The sequence below is a fragment of the Epinephelus moara genome, chromosome 17 (assembly GCF_006386435.1).
Source record: "Epinephelus moara isolate mb chromosome 17, YSFRI_EMoa_1.0, whole genome shotgun sequence".
NCBI lineage: Eukaryota > Metazoa > Chordata > Actinopteri > Perciformes > Serranidae > Epinephelus > Epinephelus moara.
Genome location: NC_065522.1, coordinates 33,566,543 through 33,585,037, shown reverse-complemented (window position 1 = coordinate 33,585,037; position 18,495 = coordinate 33,566,543). Strand labels below are relative to the sequence as shown.

Here is an 18,495-nt window from a genome sequence, read left to right as displayed (position 1 = left end):
ACTGATTAAAGCCCCTCCTCGTGCCAGTCAACCCGGAACTATGAAGACATTCTTTGAATATAAGGTTGGCAAGAACCAGGATTTTTGATGATGTATGCAGAGAATATTTCATACAGTTTTTGACAATGTTCACCAAAATAAACACGTTTGGACGCAGCTACACCTACACGCTGTACCTTTAACTAATTTAACAGAATTCCTTTCTGACCCAGTCAGAGTCTTTACTCATATTGTCAGGTCAAACTGGAGTAAAATAAAGAACTGAACAGATAAGACAAACAAAGCTGAGGAATCCACAATAAACCGGAAGGAGGAACCTTTCGCACCATCGCCCAGTTACTGCCCGACCCATAAAGGTCGGCACACGTCAACAGGTAAGGAGCGAGCGGACAAAGGTACACAGACAGCATCCTTCGCATCCTGCAGGAATCATGCAGAGTGAGAGCATCTAAACACCAGAGAGGCAGCCGGTAAGACGCTGAACTGTTTAATGAAGAGACTTGTGCACGGAGGTTGTTCATTGTGAGTAATTGGTTGTGCTAACGCTAGCTTAGCCACGGGGTCGGACGCCCAGTGACGCGTGGTGCGGTAACTGACTGTCTGTGTGCGCTGATTGCTTGTTAATCTCCCTCCTGACTTTTGAAATGTGTTACAAATGTAATGTGTAAATTGTAAATTGGTATGGGTTGAGTACATCCTAAAAAAAAAAGTATTTCACTTTGACGTTTTGTAAATTATGAATGTATGTTGATTGTATTGGGTGTATCACAGAAGTAATTAGTAGTAGATTGGGAGCACAATTTGAAGATAACATGATACAGTTTCAATTCAAGCATTTATACTCATACATTTTTGTAATTGTGAAAGTGTAATTTTGGAATTTCACTTTAATAAAATTAATGTTAAAACCCTTTAAAAATTAAGGTTAAAAAGCCCGTAAAAATTTGTAATTAAAGGTTAAGAAGTAATTCATGTTAAAATACATTCAATGGTAAAATACAGAAGTTGAGACAATTTAAGTTAAAAACACATTAAAATATACATTTAAAACAACAATAAATATTTAAAAAGTAGTGAAATTCATACTTACCTGAAACTATGCTAAAACCATTTACAGCAGTGGGTAACTTTATTTGCGCTTGATTTGTAATTTAATGTAAATATAATTGGGTTTCACAATATTTAAGCGTTTATTTTCTGGTTTTTGTATACTTATTTTCTGTTGGTGATTTGCAAATAGCATTTGCACTGTGTACGGTTTTTAAACTTTTTCTCTGGTTTTGCATTTCCTTGATTGAAAGGTTTTTCACCTACACATGACAAATGGCATAAAATGCTCGCACCTGAAAATAAAAGGAGGAAAAGGAAAAGCGGCCTGGTCATTGAGTGAAATCCAGTTAAGACCTCTGGTAGATGACTCTCTCCCTTTCAAGTGGGGATATTGCATGAAAAATACTTGAGAACTTGACACATATCTTTACTGGCAGCGGAGCAGTTTTCCTGCTCGGTGTAGAAACAGCAGAGGTAAAACCAAACTGCTGGGCAGTGAAAACCACATTCCAGATGACATAATCACACAGCTTTCAGTGCCACTATGCAGTGGTGAGAAATTCAGAGTAAAACTAACAAAGAACCCAGCAAGCGAAAACCACAGCACTGCCGTTATGGCTGCGATGGTGTGGAAAGCCCTCTGCTTTGATTGATCCACCTGCTTCCTGTCCCTGCCCACCTCCCCTGGCCCAGGACGAAGCAGCACACAGAGGATACGAAGGCTGCAGAAAGACACCACCACTAAAGTGAAGACCAGTAAGCAGAGAAAAGGGGCGACAGGAATATCAGTGAGGCTCCGAACTATGACACCACTCCACACCAAGCACAGCAGCCAAACACATCCAATGCTGATATTTCGTATCTTGATCCCACCTGACTGCCTCAGCCCCATGTAGGTGACGGGGTGGACGACAGCCAGGTATCGCTCCACACAGGTCAGGAGGTGAAAACAAGTCTGTCCAGGGAAAGCCATAGAAGACACATAAGCCCCCACAATCACCACCTCAGAGACTTCAGTGTAGATGCCACAAAAGGCAACTGTGCTCCCAAATGCATAGATCAGCTCAGTCGCAGCCATGTGGTAGGTGAAGATGTCGGAGTGGCTGGTTGTTGAGAAGGAGCGCTGCTGCCGCCATCGTTGGTGACCCAGGTAGAGGACGAGGACGGAGAGAGGGAGGAGGAGGATCTTTGTGGTGTTGAAGGTGACGGAGACAAGTAATCCAGCACTGGAGTCGTTGCAGGTGTAAGGGGAGGAGGAGGAAGAGTAGACGACTGACATATCGGCTTGTATGGAGCTGCTTTGAAGGTGAAAAGAGAGACAAGAGGGACAGAAATTCAGACTGCTTTTTGTTGTACATTTTTTTGTCTGTAGTCTCAGCAGGTGCATTTGCTATAAACACATTTCTTATCTATGTGTGACCATTTGAAAGCCAAGTTTGCTTTCTTTCACTGGCTGACCACAGCAGTCCAGTGAATGGAGCCTGCTTAAATGTCCATCTGCCTATACCCATTATCTGTGACTGCTGATCGTCTTCAGAATGGCAGGGGGGTGAATGGAGCCTGTTCCAGCTGACATCGCGAAAGACCCTTAACATTAACCTAACTAACCTGACCTGCATATCTGTTGACAGTGGGAGGAAACCGGAGAGCCTGAAGAAAACCCAAGCAAACACAGGGAGAACATGCAAACTCCACACATGCCCCTTTTCCATCACGTTAGCTATGGTTCTTGAACTGGTTCCCTTCAGGAGTCTGTGGACCTATCTCGCGATCCAGCCTGCATTTCCACACGTTTTGCATCAATGGAGGGCGTCACACAACCCACAATGGAAATAAACATGTTACGGGAAAAGGGGCTCACAATCTCATAATTTTCACTCTACAAAATAAAATCTCAAACTTCGTAAATTTGATTCAAAATCACTTTTTTTTCTGTCCTCAAGGAAGTGGCCTGCGATAACATTTTGCCTTCTTGAGATCAGAAAAATGAAATTACGTTCAACAACTTATTTAAACTATTGAACTGAGAGACGTCTTTGTCACACCTGACAAACAAACGGGAAACTGGACTGGAGTTTGGTTGAGTATAGAGTTTTAGTCAAAACAACAGCATATCTCGTTCATCCCCAGCTTAAAGAAAATGTTAAGCACTGTATGCTAAATTATAAACATGGATGCAGTGTTGAATGATATCCACGATAAAAGAGGAATTTAATACTATTATTTAAATATCTTTATAGAATCGAAGAACACCCACCTTTGTGTTTGTTTCTGATCTTTCTCCTGCTTATCCAAACTCACTGACTGCTATTACCAGTACCAGTATCTGATCCTAATATCTATTAATGCCTCTGTGTAGGAGTGTATTAAATGAACCAATGTGTCAAAGTGACGGACAGCAGCAGGACTGTGGGTGTTTAGCATATTGTCAAACAGATGATGGATCCCATGTCACTGTGGACTCTAAATTGTGGTAGGCAAATGTTCTTTGCATTTCAGAGGGGAGAGTGCACCGAGTAATTGTTTAGATTTGTGAGGTTGAAATCAGTCTTAATGCAGGAAGGATTAAAATTAAGCTCCAAATATTTGAATCACTCATGGTGTTAAGGTTTGTCCCATCATTCGTCTGTCCATCGTGTTGACAGGATTCAAATAACCTGCAAACAAAGGCTAGTGTTTATTCAAATTAAATGGTGCCATGCACAGGAGTGTGTGTGTGCACAGACAGCAGTTTGGTGGAAAGAGTTCATCAGGTGATTGATAACGACCATGAATACAAACTATTGTTTCACAAGTAGGGCTGTTGTTATTTCAGTAACTCCAGCCAGGTGCATCAGAATTACATTCATACTAATCAGGATTTGCTGCTGGTTCCCGAAATGTTTCGGATCACTTCATTTTTCTTTAAACCACATCTCAGTGTCAATTAAAATAGAAACACTGGAGAATAGACCCACAATTTAGATATGAATTGATTTAATTTGCAGATTTGATCTTCAGTTTTCTTAGCACTGTAAGCTTTAACTCCCATCAGCCGTTAGTGGGGCTCGTAACAGAATTCTCAGCTTGGCGACGGATGTCTCTCGCCAGAAATGTCACCATGGGAGTCATAGTTGTGTTAGATGTGTTTTCAGGTAATAAACTGTTTTCTTACAGGCTTAGATTGTTCTTCTTTTGACTCAGTTCAACAGATATTTAACAAGAAACATTATAAACATGACAACAAGCCAGTCATGCAGAGTATCACATCATCAGTATAGAAAATTTCATTTAAAACACACATATCACCACCTAGACCACTGTGAACTTCAGACCCTTCCAAGATCTTGCAAGATAAATCTTCTACTCAAATGTGTGGGTGAGGGTGAGAATAGTCACACTGTGGTTGTTGGGTTATTATCTAAGGCAAATGTGTCACGGATATTATCTAAGATTTGAGTTGTAAATTTGTGTGAGAAAAAAATCAAAGACAAAAAAACAAAGAGAACATATTTAAGATATTTGATGTTGAAACTGATAAACTTGCTGAGTGTGATTCCTGCAACACGTTTAAAATAAGTTGGGACGGAGGCAACAAAAGACTGGAGAAGTTGTGGAGCGGTCAAAAAACACCATTCCACAGGTGAACGTGTTATTCGGCAACAAGTGATAGTGTCATGATTGCTAAGAAAGGAGCTTTCCTCAAAGGCTGAGTTGTGAGTGAGCAAGGATGGCGTGAAATAAACCACCTAGTGAAAAAATGCCTGGGCCAATACGCAGGAGGCAATTATCTAAACCTTCATAGCTTAAATATTAATAATACAAAAAGTAATAAATGACCTGGTTTGCAGTTGGACGACTCCCGTCAACAGTTTTACAAACGTCTCTTCATCAGCTAATCCAAGGTTACAGGTGTAGCCTAGCTAGCTATGTCATTGGTGTAACTGGAGCAGATGTTTTTACTGTTTCATGGTAGATAACGGATATTTTAATGTTATAATAAGACATCTGATGTGTATTAATAATATACCTAAATAAATGTGAATAAATGTACAGTTTTTGAGTGCACATGGACTGTTTGAAGGTGTTGATAAATGAACCAGATTTGGTGGTGTTATGGGTGTAGCCACAGCCATACTTTCTTCTCAGTGTGAATTCACAGCCAGAATGGTTATGTTTCAGCCACCAATCTGTGCTTGTACGGTCATTTCACTGATCAAACATGACACTACTCTGCCAATAGTAAGGATGGCTGGGGTCTTGTATACGAAGATTGTTTGAACTGAAGTTCACTGTGAAGCAAATGAATGAGGTTTGCCATGAAACTGCTCTCCACTCTGTGTGACACGATTTCATTTGAATGAACACCTGTCGTTGTTCGGAGGTTATTTGAATCCTGTCAGACGTGACGGACCGAAGCAAAGCTATTGGTGCTGTGCTAAACATCAAGGGTTGTCAGCTGTGAGGACAATCAGAAACACGACTGACGAGGTGAGTGCTCCTAAATAACTCAATACTTAATCATCAGGTCATATATTTTACATTATATTTGTCAAATGCCCATTAATATGAAAGTTCCACTGGTGTCATTGGCTAAATAGCACTATTAATTACCAAGTGGAATTTTGTAATCTGTTATTCTGTAAGGATAAGTGTGTATGGAAAATAAATGAATGTAATCTGTTATATATTCGTGATACAAAATATTTTTGTCTTTATTCATATATACATCAGTGAATATATTTATCAAATTGGGTTCACTATCCTCTGTTTGATTGGTTTCTTTATTAATTAACAAATTTCATGGATATTTCAAACTACGATGGATGCATAAAATAACATTGCAGAACGGATAAAGGGTGCAATTAATAATTTCTTACACCACTGTTAAATGCAGAAAACCTCACCACCAGTGACCTGGACCATTGTGACGTTGTGCTCCTATGTTTCTATGTTGTTCTATGTTCTAGGTGCATGATGTAGATCATTAAAAGAAAACTTTCAAATTATCAGTAGGAGGAAAAACACTCCACACAATTCTTTAATTTAAAGAGGCAACAGATAGGATTCGGGTTTTTTAGTTTGGCGCCACCTAGCATCAGTGGTGTTGCGTCGCACTGTGGCAACGACCAAATTGAGCGTGGGGATCAGAGATAATCAATAAAATGTAGGCTGTAAAGCCACCAGTATACCTCTATGTATATATATATACCTATGTAAACGCTGATAATCTGATTTTACTGTGGGCACTACCCTGTGCAACCCACATTATTTTCATCATGATATATTTAGGAAAAGATGCTGTCTGTTGCCTCTAGAAGTAAATGCAATATAACTTAACTGTGTCTCAATCTTTCTCTTTTCCTTTCATCTACCCCTCATGTCTCCTTCCTCTTTTTCTCCTCCAGCCTGCAGCTACATTCAGTAGATATGGCAACAAGCTCTGCTTTCAACTCCAACTCCAGCAATGCTCCATTCTACATTTGTGAAAGCTCTCCAGCTGCCATGATCATAACCGATGCCTTCATGGTCATAAGAACCATCCTCACCTTTCCTCTCTGCTCTCTCGTCCTGTATCTGGGTCACCAACGATGGCGGCAGCAGCGCTCCTTTAAGACAATGAGCCACTTTGACATCTTCACCTACAACACGGCTGCTGTAAATCTGATCTGGGTCCTGGCTTGCGTCTGCTACGTCTGTGGCGTGTATGTGAATCACCTGCTGATTAAAGCGTTTGGAATTTGTGTTTCTTCTTCTGTTTTATTTGGAGAGGCCTTCTTCCACGTCCTGACCTGCATGGAGCGATACCTGGCCGTCGTTCACCCCATCACCTACATGGGATTAAAAAATGAACGTGGTGTCAGGATCAGAAACATCAGCATTGGATGTGTTTGGCTGATGAGCTTTGTGATGACGGGTGTAACTGCTCTGTACCTGCCTGATACAGCCGTCATCCCACTGATTATCGTGTTGGTCTTCTCCTTAGCAGTCGTGTCTTTCTGCAGCCTTTCTGTTCTTTGTGTTCTGATTCGTCCAGGCCCAGGAGAAGGTGGCGGAGAAAAGCAGCGGGTTGACAGGTCAAAGCAGAGGGCTTTTCACACTGTCACAGCCATACTGGGAGTGCTGGGGTTGTGGTTTGTAGGGCTCTTTGCTGCCACTGGCCTGTACAACTCTGTCCTGACAAACACTAATGTCATGTGTGTGGTGGCGTCATGTGGAAGCTGGTTTAGTCTGCCCAGCTGCTTGGTGTTACCTGTCCTGTATCTTCAAAGAGCAGGAAAACTATCGTTGTTGCAAACTGGTTGTTGTATGTTGCTGCTTGGATCTTTCTAGGTGCTTAGTGTGTTGTTGTGTTACTTCATGTTGTTGATGTTTAAATCATCCTGTAGAGTTTCAAGAACACATACAGACAACACACACATATACGAGCACAGTGAGCATGCAGTCATCATCCAGAGTATACACTTGAATTTATCAAATGTTATTTAAGCCATTCTAAAAAAAGTAGGTTTTTAGTTGTTTTTTTGAAACAGTCAACAGACTCAGCTGATCAAATGGAAGTGGGGAGGTTGTTCCAAAGTCTGGGTGCCAAGGCAGCAGAAGCACAGTCACCTTTGGTTTTTACTTTGGCACGTGGTATGGCCAACAGGTTTTGGTTGGAAGACCTAAGTGACCGCTCAGTGGTATATGGGCTTAGTAGCTCGGAAATATAGGTAGGAGCTAAACCATGTAAGGCCTTATAGGTGATTAAAAGAATCTTGAAATGAATCCTGAGCTTCACTGGCAGCCAATGCAGTGAGGCTAAAACAGGAGTGATGTGGGATCTACGGCCAGTCCTAGTTAACAGCCTCGCTGCTGCATTTTGTACAAGCTGGACACGTGACAGGTCAGCTTGGCTAAGGCAGGTGAAAAGGGAGTTGCAGTGATCGAGACGGGAAAAAATGAAGGCATGAATGATATGTACCAAGTCAGATGCTGACAATAATGGTCTGATTTTTGCAATGTGCCTGAGTTGAAAAAAAGCAGGATTGAACCATTTTATTGACATGTTGTTCAAGTTTCAATTTAGGGTCAAATGTAACACCAAGATTCCTAGCGTTAGTTTTGACATGGAGGGCAAATGGGCCAATATGCTGAAAGATGCCTTGAGCAGTATTTTCAGGGCCAAAAATGAGAATCTCAGTTTTGTCAGAATTTAGCTGAAGAGAGTTGAAAGACATCCAGTCCTTTATTGCAGCTAAACAGTTGTGGAGTGTTTAGGTTGCTAAGATCATCTGGCTTCACTGAAAAATATAGCTGAGTGTCATCTGCATAGCAATGATAGAATATACAACCAAAATGACTGATTATCTGGCCCAAGGGAAGCATATACAATGACAAAAGAATGGGACCAAGGACTGAGCCCTGGGGCACCCCATATAACAGCGGAGTGCAGCCAGACCTAACCTTTTGTGGTGTTATGATATGCCATCAGTTGGCCAGATGGCACCGGACGCAGCAGATCTGTGGACAGGCAGTGTCAGTTCATAACACGGCCGGCCAGCACCTTTTGCCGCTGGACGATGTCAGTTTGAAGCACTGCCAGTAACTTCATAATATAAGGAGCTGGAAAGTCCCAGTAGGGTGGGTGGAAGGGTGGAGGATGGGTCCAACAAACCCCTGACGTGTGACGACTTGGGATGAGAACGTGTTGCTGTAGCCTGCTGTTCATCTCTGCTGCAGGCTGAATGCTCCAGGCTACATTAGCTGCTACGAGCTAAACGCACCAAAGTTCCCACAAACTTTTGCTGTTATCAAACCTCCATAGATGAGAAATTCATAATGCAAAAATTAACAACTGACCTTGTTTGCAGTTCGAGGTGTCCTGTCAGTGGGGTCGATGAGGAAAATGCTCTTTTGGGCACAGGGGACTTTTTCTGTTGTGTTACTGTGAGTAACCACTGGAGCAAACTGGCAGCAAGGCTGAGTGATGGTGCAGTTCGTAGAATTCTTCATACATCCACTGTAGCCTAGTTTTTGTTGTTGGTCGAGTTGCATTGTGGGTAATATGACAGGTTTTTGACAATTTGACTTTATAGGAGTACAATGCTAAATTGGTGGAGGGCTCTTTAAAGGTTTTAGGAAAGTAGTGAGGTCAGTTTTATTTATATAATATGTGATTGTGCATTGAGTGGTTGTGAGGTGGTTAAAGGTGTCACCTGCTCTCGTGATTTAACGTTTGTTCTTAGATGATCGCTTTTCAAGGTTTTCAAGGTGGTTTCTATAGAATTATTAGGAATTTTCAAGGTTTTGCTGGAGTCTATTTTGTATTTGCCATGATGATCAGGGGAGTGCTGTATGTTCGCAGTGGTATAGCACATATAGTGGACTGTGAATGGACCCTTGTGCGAACAAAGACTACTTACAGCAGTCCAGCAGCAAAGGCTTCCCCCGCTAGTCATGAAAACCACTGAACTACAAATGCATGTAAAAGTATGTCAGACTGCACTGATGCAATTTCACTGATGTTACCCTTAGCTACAAACCAGATGTTACTCAATTTTTACATTTCTATACTTGTGAGGACCCTGGCTGACATCTTGCAGACCCTTGCCCCTTACCCCGAGACCTTAAACATCACATCTAAATGCCGGACCCTAACACTAACTCGAACCTAAACTTAATTCTAAGCTGAACCTTCAAACCAAGTCTTAACCTTCAAACAGTACTGTTAGGTAGTGAGGACTGGCCAAAGTGTCCTCACAATGCAGAAATGTCCTCAGTACGATGGTTTAAAGCTGAGTTTGGTCCTCACAAAGATACCATTACAAGTTCTCACACACACACAGGGTAAACAGGTGCTGTCTGAGCTCAGTGACACCATAACATTTGAATACACACCTCTTCGTCTATATGACATTTGAATGCTGTCAAATATTCATCTTAATGGACTCAAACCATAGTTAAGATCTATGTGCTGGTGACACCCATTACACCAAGCCCACTGACTTAATGGTTTAAACTGGTTCAGTTCTATACAATAATACTATATGTGTACTGGAATATTGTTGTTTTAAATGCAAAATAAATGTCACAATAACTCATGTTTGTAAATGTGTGTGTTTTGTTTGTGTAATCTCACATCTCAACTGTCCATCAGTTAAGTGACCTGATTTGTCACTGCTGACACTCAGAAGAAATTGAGTCCAACATGTGATGCTGGTGACGGGCACACAGACCAGTAATACTACAACCAGTGAGTGACAGATGAACTGCGTCTTGTCTCATTTACCTGTATAGTTTTAGCAAACACCTTGCTGAACTGAAAAATTGCACCCTTGAAGGTAATTTGCAATCAACAAAGTAAGTATCCCTGTTTTAGTGACGATAAACAACACTCCAAAAGTAATCAGTGATGACGGTTGTGTTTCTGTTCAACTGTTTTTGAACTGATTCTCCAGCTGTGAGCCGACACAGTTTGCTGATACTAAATGCTCACTTTTTCTCATATTTCACTTACGTGTCATTAATTATCATTTATCATTGTGCACAGTGTGCATCACAAGCATACTGCTCCACCTGAGGAGTCCAACGTTTAAATCGCTGTTGAATTCTCCAAGTTCTTCTAAAACTTGTGATTAAAGACCAGGTGGTCTATAGAGTACTACAAGGTTTGATTTTGATTTAATTTGCATGTTACAAAACTACGAATGATCCCTAGATAAGATGCGGTTTGTTTCCTCATGCTGAAGACAATTGACCTATGGCTAAGCCACGCCCCCTCCACTCACTCCGACAAACTGTCAACATTCAGTGACCGGCGCTATGGCAGGTGTCACAGTACACGGCATTTCACAGGAGGCAATTGATGATTTTTGGGGACATAACGATCATATGTCATTGAGAAGTAACCAAAAGGGCCTAAACTACGCATTGGAGGGATATATTCATCATTTTATTGTTGAGAAGGTCGATGAAAAGCTTAAATTACAAGCCAAAATTTACAGGTCACAGTGTACGCTTGTGAACCGCATCTGGTTGCCGTCACCATCAAAGACAACAAGTTAAAGTGCCACTGAAGTTAAGGTTTTTGGCTCAGAATATGAGAAAAGGATAACGGCCTTTTTACCATCTTTACCAAGAGTGTCTCTCCGTTAGTTTGGTGCTACAGTATTTACACTGAATCATTCAGCATAACGTTTGCCAACCTTTGTTATCTCTGCCATTACAGATAAGTTAATGAAGCTAAGCTCCAGAAGTTAACGTTAGCTTAACTAGAGCCCTTTGGACAACACAATGATGTACGATCACCAAAGTACAAAACTAGAACAAAATAGGCTAATGAACTCCCAGCAAACAAGGTGACATGATGAACAACGCAGCTAGGAGCTAACGTTAGGCTAACTTTAGCTAACGTTAGCTTTGGCCAATAGTGATGGCCAAATGAAGCCTCATGAACCACTGTCTTTATTTTCTGAAGCCACTGGATGGCGCTGTCTGTTCAACAAAGGTTTGAAAGCACTCTTCCCTGCCAGTCCCTCAGCCTTTATCTTTTTGTTTTTTGTACTTGTAATATGCATAAACCTGCCCTGACAGCTGCCCTGACAGCCTCCTACCTGCAAGAGCACTCCCCGAAGAAGCAAAGAGTTTTGTAAAAGCAGCTGCTGCAACTGTAGTCCAGGGCTGTGATGACGGGCAGGTGCTTTGGTGAATGTCACTGATGGAAGTAGCTTGGTGCCATGTAAATAATGACATTCTATAACAAGACAACAGAAATCACTGAAACTACCAAAGATTTCTACATATTCAGACAATTTTCCAGCCATCTGAAGTTTGGTTATCCTTGTAAGTTGCTACCACTGTGTTGCACAACTCTGGGTACTCAGACACCAACATTATCGACTCCTCCATATTGTCTTCTCTCTGATTCTGTGACGCCCGCTATTTGATTGTCAAAGGCCAGGTGGCTACCGCCAGACATTCAACACGGTGACCTGTGTGCGATAGAGCAAAACCTGTGGGCATTCACATGTGCTTCATACCCCTACCGCCATGTTCAAAACTGCTTCCCCTCTGCCGCCTTCCCCTTATCGAAATGACTGGAGGCTGCTGCTTTCACAGTGTGAGGTGCCAGAGTGCATAAAAATCAAATAGAGCTTGTTTTAAAAAAAAAACAAAAAAGTGACAGGGAAGATCCCCAGGGTCCCCTCAAAGATGTACTGACTAAGCCCAAATGTCCTCAAACCCCTGCGTACATGTGCCCGGCCACTGACTGGCCCCTTACCTCCTCCTTGTTTTCAAAAGTGGCCCTTGGGCCTAATGCAAAAATCAGCACAGCATGTTGAGATCAGAATTTTCACAAAACCAGACGGCACCAAATGGCTGCCATTTAGGAATCAATGCTTTATTTCAGTGTTGAGTGTGTGTGAATATTAAAGAGACGGTTCATAACAGTGAACAGACATGACAGATAGTAAATACAGAGAGAGAAAGAGCAGGCAAGAGAAACTGTAAGAAACTGATCAGTGCTTTAAGAGCTGTGTTCCAAAAACACTACATATCCATTTGAGGAAAAAGAACAGCAGCGTTGATCACATGGTGCAAACCAACAATGATGCTCGAGCCATGTGTGTGTTTGTAATGACTAATGTAGCTTCTTTCTGTTGTGTTGATTTAGGAATGTCTTTTTCCAGTTGTCAGAATTTCGGAAGTTCCCTCAAATGGATGTGTAGTCTACAAATGAGCAATATGTCTGAAATGGTTGTCAACTAACTTACTCATGTTTGCAGTACATTTCAAATCAAGGTCACTGAGAAGGCAAATCCATCATGTCAACACTGAATAACATTCATTTGTATTAGACATTAAGGCTAAATCATCAGCAAACAAGGCCCAGATTACTTCAGAAGACACAATCTGATTCTGTTGAAACAATCAATACTGCCAACAAATCCAAAAGTCTTCAACCAGTTCACTGGCGATGAGCAAAGTTGGAGATTTGACAGCAGTATTGGGTGCTTAAACAAAGTCAGAGAATGTACCTTTAACAAACTGACAATCAGCACAATTAGGGAAACGACATGAACTTCTTTTTGGGACTCTGACGACTTTTATCGAACGTTCGCTTATCAAACTGTTTTTGTCTTACCCATCTGTAAAAGTGACAGCTAGCATTAGCATTCAGCATTGAAACCAAGTTAGCTTTTAACTAGTTGTACCCTTTGTTACAAAAGGGACCGACAGTGCTTCTCAAAGTCAAGGATGCTTCTTTGGTAGGACGAGTCCTCCCAACTTGGGATCTACAGAGACTAGGCAAGACTCCTTCCTAGCATGTGGTAAACACACACTGGAAAAGGCCTGTGAGTGCCCAGGTGTGTGTCACTGAAGAGGCCCCGCCTTCAATTCGGGCAAATCCTGTTCAAAGGTTTGTGGGTTCTTCCCGTCTGCTGAGGATACACACATGCATCCTTGAAAGTTCTCTGAAGGAAAGACTGTCCTCGGTAGAATTCAAAGGGCGTTATTCAGTAACGTAGCCTCCTTGAAGTTCAGCCGTTTAAGGATCGTTCCTTGACTTTGAGAAGCACCAGTTGTTCACATTTCAAAATAAACCTCCGTACTTGGTCAAAAAGCTTGAACATTGTACTCTTAGCTACAGCTAACTTATTCGCTTTGTGCTAAACATGTCCAGTGGTTTCAATCAGAATGCTAACAAACTGTTTTTGCGAACTGGCTAGCTTGATTATTTGTCCCCTACAGCATGATGACTTTCAAACGAGACAACTCTGACACGCTGATTTGTCCACTCACAACAGTCAGTATAAAATGTATCAAAGACCAACAATCATGTTTTGATTCAACAGAACAGACAAAATGTACAAAAACAATAAGTATAATGGGCACTTAAGAATTTCAATGCACACGGTGGAACACAATCAAATGGCAAGAGAGAAAGATTGAAATGATGGAATTGATAAATAAATAAATAAATAAAAGTAATAACTTACATATAGTTTACTGTTTGATCCAGTGTGAACTTGATAGGACACCATTTCCCCGACAAGCCAAAGATGTTTTCTGTATTGATGATAAAGGTTGAAACTGTCTAACTGAATGCTAATGTGAGTAACTGAAATGCATTTCTTGCCTATTTAAATGCTTTGTATTACTGTTATTAATATGACACTTTTCCAAAAGTCATTTTTAAATGCTTCACATTGTCTCGTCTCTTGTCCTTTACTCAACGTTACTGCGAGTCTTCTTGGGTGCGTGTGATCTGTTTGTAAAATGGGGAGCTTACAGTTCAAATGCGTAGTGGTAAGTTTGATGTCAACAATCACGTAATACAGAGGCATGCTTTTAGAACACTGGGGTATTGTTTTATGAGCGGTGACAGGACGTGGAGTCGTACAAGCCAGCGACAGCACTTCTGGGAATTGTCAGAGCATTCTAGAAACCTTGGCAATGTCGAAGAATGTTCTAGATTCTCCTCCCCCGGCCTCCTGGTGTTTGTCACTGAGACGGCGAGCAGAAACAAGTGAGGAGAGATGTTGCTGATTCCAAATATGCCAATGAATTTGAACATTTTACAGGATATTATTAAAGGTATTCTCACAAATATATAGGATAGATTTATAGACGCTTTTCTTCTCCTTGCAACAGATTTGTCAGGAAAAAATATATTAACACCCAAACCAAGCATAGATAAGACGATGCTGCTCGTCAAAGCTACCGTGTCAGTCAACCAATTGGAACAATCATCCAGACAATCAGAACCAGAGTTAAGCAATCATTTCTATTGATGAATCTATTGCCTTAGACTTTGATAGAATACTAGCATATGGCAGGAAAGTAAATAAACATTCCACATTCAGACAATCCTAATGTACAAACAATGGACAACAGGCTAAAAGTGGCCCATGTCTTAGTCTAATGAGATTTCTTTCTCATTCAACAATAAAGTCATTGTACTGTAAATTTGGCTGGGTGAGAATGCCCTTTTTAAGTGATTCCTTGCTGAATATTTACAGATATACACGTTCACTGCTGGAAGTTTTCCAGTACAACCACAGTTCTCTACTGCTGGACCAGTTTGATGTTAAGTGCTTTGATCAAGGGTGCCCTGATGAGCTCTAAAGGCCCTGACACACCAAAATGACGTTCAAGCGTCGGTCAATGTTGGGCCTTCAGTGAGCGTCAGTGAGCGCCAGCGGCCCTCATCACTGCGGTGTGTCCCGCACCATTGGCCCTCGTCAGTCGTTGGCTTTTTTTACGCCGATTCAATGTGTTGAATAAAGAGCTAAAGTCAAGAGGGAGTGAGACCAGGAAGGTGAGATTGTTTTTCTTTAGCCAGTGAGTTCTTTAGCGGAAACAAATCTTGATGGTTTGTGTTATTGTTCTTTGGCACACGATAAATATTCTCCGTTCTTTCAACATTGGATTGTGTTGGTAATGTGCTAACTGGCCAACTAACGTCAAGACAGCCTTCTCAACCTGTTCTCATTCCAAAGTTGTCGCATATCGCCATTTCGCAGTCGCCTTTCATGTCTGTACATTCCACGCTAGGTATCGTTTGGCATATGCTATTTACGCTCCAGGACGCTGCAACCAATGCCAGGATGTCAACAAAAGCACATGGTTATGTTTAGAAAAAAACATCATGGCCTCCTGGGTAAAAGTGTGGGGTTTGTTGGACTCATCCACCTCCCCTTCCTTATATTACTTTGTTACCAGCAGCGTCTCGTACAGCCACATGTTTCACATGCTGCGACAGCTGCCGTCCAGCCAACCAGCGGAGTATCATAAAGCCGCCAAAGGTTCAGTTGCACACTGACGCCACCCGGCGGCGCATCATACGGCCACTAAGGGTGGCTTTTGGCATCAGCGTCTGATTCTAAAATCACTGGCAAAGCGGCATTATTTGATGACTTCAGAATGAGAACAGGCTGGTCTTCTGTTTTCCCTTTTTGAATGACGATTACAGACAACTGCCACCTGCAGGCACAGATCATATGTGCTGGTTGGCTGTGGGTTGAAGTCTTTGCACACATAGGCGACGTGAGGCAACCTTTGTCGCTGCTAGTTCTCTGAAGTCAGTTTGGTGTGTCTGGGCCTGAAGAGTTGGTAGCTAATGCTTCCAAATGTTAGAATATATGTTGATGGAGGAATTTAATCTACTGTACAAAAAGCAGTAGGGGGAATCTGTGGTACCAACCCAGACTGAGAAACCAAGACGTAGACATCTTTTAGCTCGATGGCCATTCATTTGTCTGTTACATACATATGAGAAGGCAGAACATTAGAAAACTTTTAATCCTTTAATCCATTCTCTGCAAAACACCAAACTTTATTTGTTCACTCATGCCTTCGATACTTCGCCAATCCCTTTATTCGTCATACCCTCCGTTTAGGAAGCAGTGGTTTCCAAAGACATTTTTCATCATCTCTTTTTGCAGCCTGTGTTTTTTCTTACTTTTGTTTAAAACTGTTTTTTTCATTCACTCCTCCATTTTTATATTAATGCCAAACTGGGAGAAAGAGGGAGTTTTAGAATTTGACATCATGATGCAGTTGTTGCATATCTGTTTTTACTCCAGTCTTGCATCACTCCAGGGTCCCACTGCGAGTTTCCTCAAATTTGCATTAGTGCAGCAAAGTCTTGAATCCACCATCAATCCATTCCCCCTCATCTACTATTCTTCTTATCCCTCTTTAGACTACAAGAAGATGTAGTTCAAAGACCAGTCTTTCTCATCCACTGTTTCAGGTGTTGAAGATTACTATGATCATACTTTATCCAAGTTATCGAAGATGTCAAAAGCAGATCATAGGTTCACTGTGGTCTGATGATGTGATGATGACTAATCCTTCTTCTTTGCTTCCTCCTCTTTTCCATCCATCCCTCCCTCCTTCGTTACAGACTGCAGAAAAGGTTCATGCAATAATTCCTAGAATTTGACATCGTGCACATCTCTCCACTCCGACAACTGCTCCCTCCATCTGTCTTTCCTTCCTCTGCTTCACTTCTCCATCCAGTCCTCCATCATTGTAGGTAGCGGTAGACTTTGAAGCAGTGGTTGCCAGAGTCAGCCACTACCACATGTCCATCTGAGGTCAGAGCCAGACCTTGGGGTCCGTACAGAGGGTCCGCTGACGTGTTGATGTAGGAGAGGAAGGAGCCGCTGCCGTCAAACACCTGGAAATGTTTGAACAGAGAAAGAAAATGTGGTTTGATTTTTGCAAAGGCTCCCAGTACTCCCCAACAAGGGCTTCTTGGCATTCCAAGCTGACAAGCACTGTTGTACCTGTATTCTGCTGTTGCCCCAGTCAGCTACGATGATGTTCCCATTAATGTCCACAGCTACACCAGTAGGCGCGTTGAACTGGCCGTTTCCCTCACCGTTAGAGCCAAATTTCAACACCAGCTCGCCCTCAAGGGTGAAAACCTGGCCGGGACAGAGTAAGAAAAATATATTAGAACCCATTATCCATGTGTCCTTGAGCAAAAATTCTACCTTAAATACCTAAATGTCATTTTTTTATTTCATTGTAAACAAGAGGAAACTATATGACGGTAATGCAAGTCAGTAAGGCCTTACCTTGACGGAGTGGTTATGGAAGTCAGTCACGATGATCTCATTGTTCTTGTTCACAGCTGCAAAGTGTGGACCTTCAGGCGACAAGTGCAAAAACAACAAAAACAGATTGTGCTTTCAGTGTCTTATTTATCACTTCAAATACTGTTAGAGCAAAAGGCCTTTGCAAATCAAGTCTTTTTCTGTTTGAAAATGTTGCACATTTCAACAATCACGTGTCAATCATGTTTACACACTGTCTCCAAAACTTTCGGCCCTCATTAAAGTTTTGGTAACAGGTTCGATTGTCCTAATTTTTCTGCACCCGAGTTGTTTTACCAAGAAGCAGTAAAGAAACGTAGAGTAACCTGCGGGACACATACGGCCGCAACAAGGAAGAGAAACAGGCCAAGGGCAGACAGGAGGTGAGCAAGAAAAAGAAAGTGAAGATATATAGAAGCAATGTCCTTCTTGAAATCCTCCATGACAAAGAGAGGGTAACATTAGCCTATCCAGGAATGCACAAGAGTAAGGTTTAATCACTGCACAGTATCATTTCATAACTCAGGTGGCTACGGTGCCAAATGCAGCCAGATAGTGGCAGCACCTCCAGTGTCTGTAAGGGCTTAGGGCTTGAGTCAATGAGTCTGTAAGGGATCCATTTGGGATTGGGGGAGTGTCTTTCCAATTTGCCTCACATTGCGAATTTTCACAACAAAGCATTAAAAACTCTTCACAGAGTGTGTGCAAGGTTTGTTTTTTAATCGAACGACTAACACATAAGATAAATAGGAATTCGGTGTGCAACGGCCGTATTTTAAAGGACAACTGCCAGATATTAATACATACTTTCAACATATTGTACCACAGTAGCCAGAACTGTAATATTATTACTTTCAATAATGTTGTTGTAAGC

General features: G+C 41.7%; 1 protein-coding gene across 2 annotated transcripts in view; it reads right to left on the bottom strand.

The window, feature by feature from the left end:
• Positions 1-12,391: 12,391 nt before the first annotated feature.
• The window catches only part of LOC126404562 (tripartite motif-containing protein 2-like), a 25,416-nt gene continuing 19,312 nt past the window's right edge, over positions 12,392-18,495 (bottom strand). For both annotated transcript variants that reach the window (XM_050067855.1, XM_050067854.1), the window contains 3 exons: positions 17,604-17,674; positions 17,310-17,450; positions 12,392-17,200 (listed from right to left, as the gene is read on the bottom strand). In XM_050067855.1, coding sequence (XP_049923812.1) covers positions 17,048-17,200; positions 17,310-17,450; positions 17,604-17,674 — 365 coding nt within the window. In that variant the 3' untranslated portion in view covers positions 12,392-17,047. The remainder of the gene's footprint in view (positions 17,201-17,309; positions 17,451-17,603; positions 17,675-18,495) is intronic.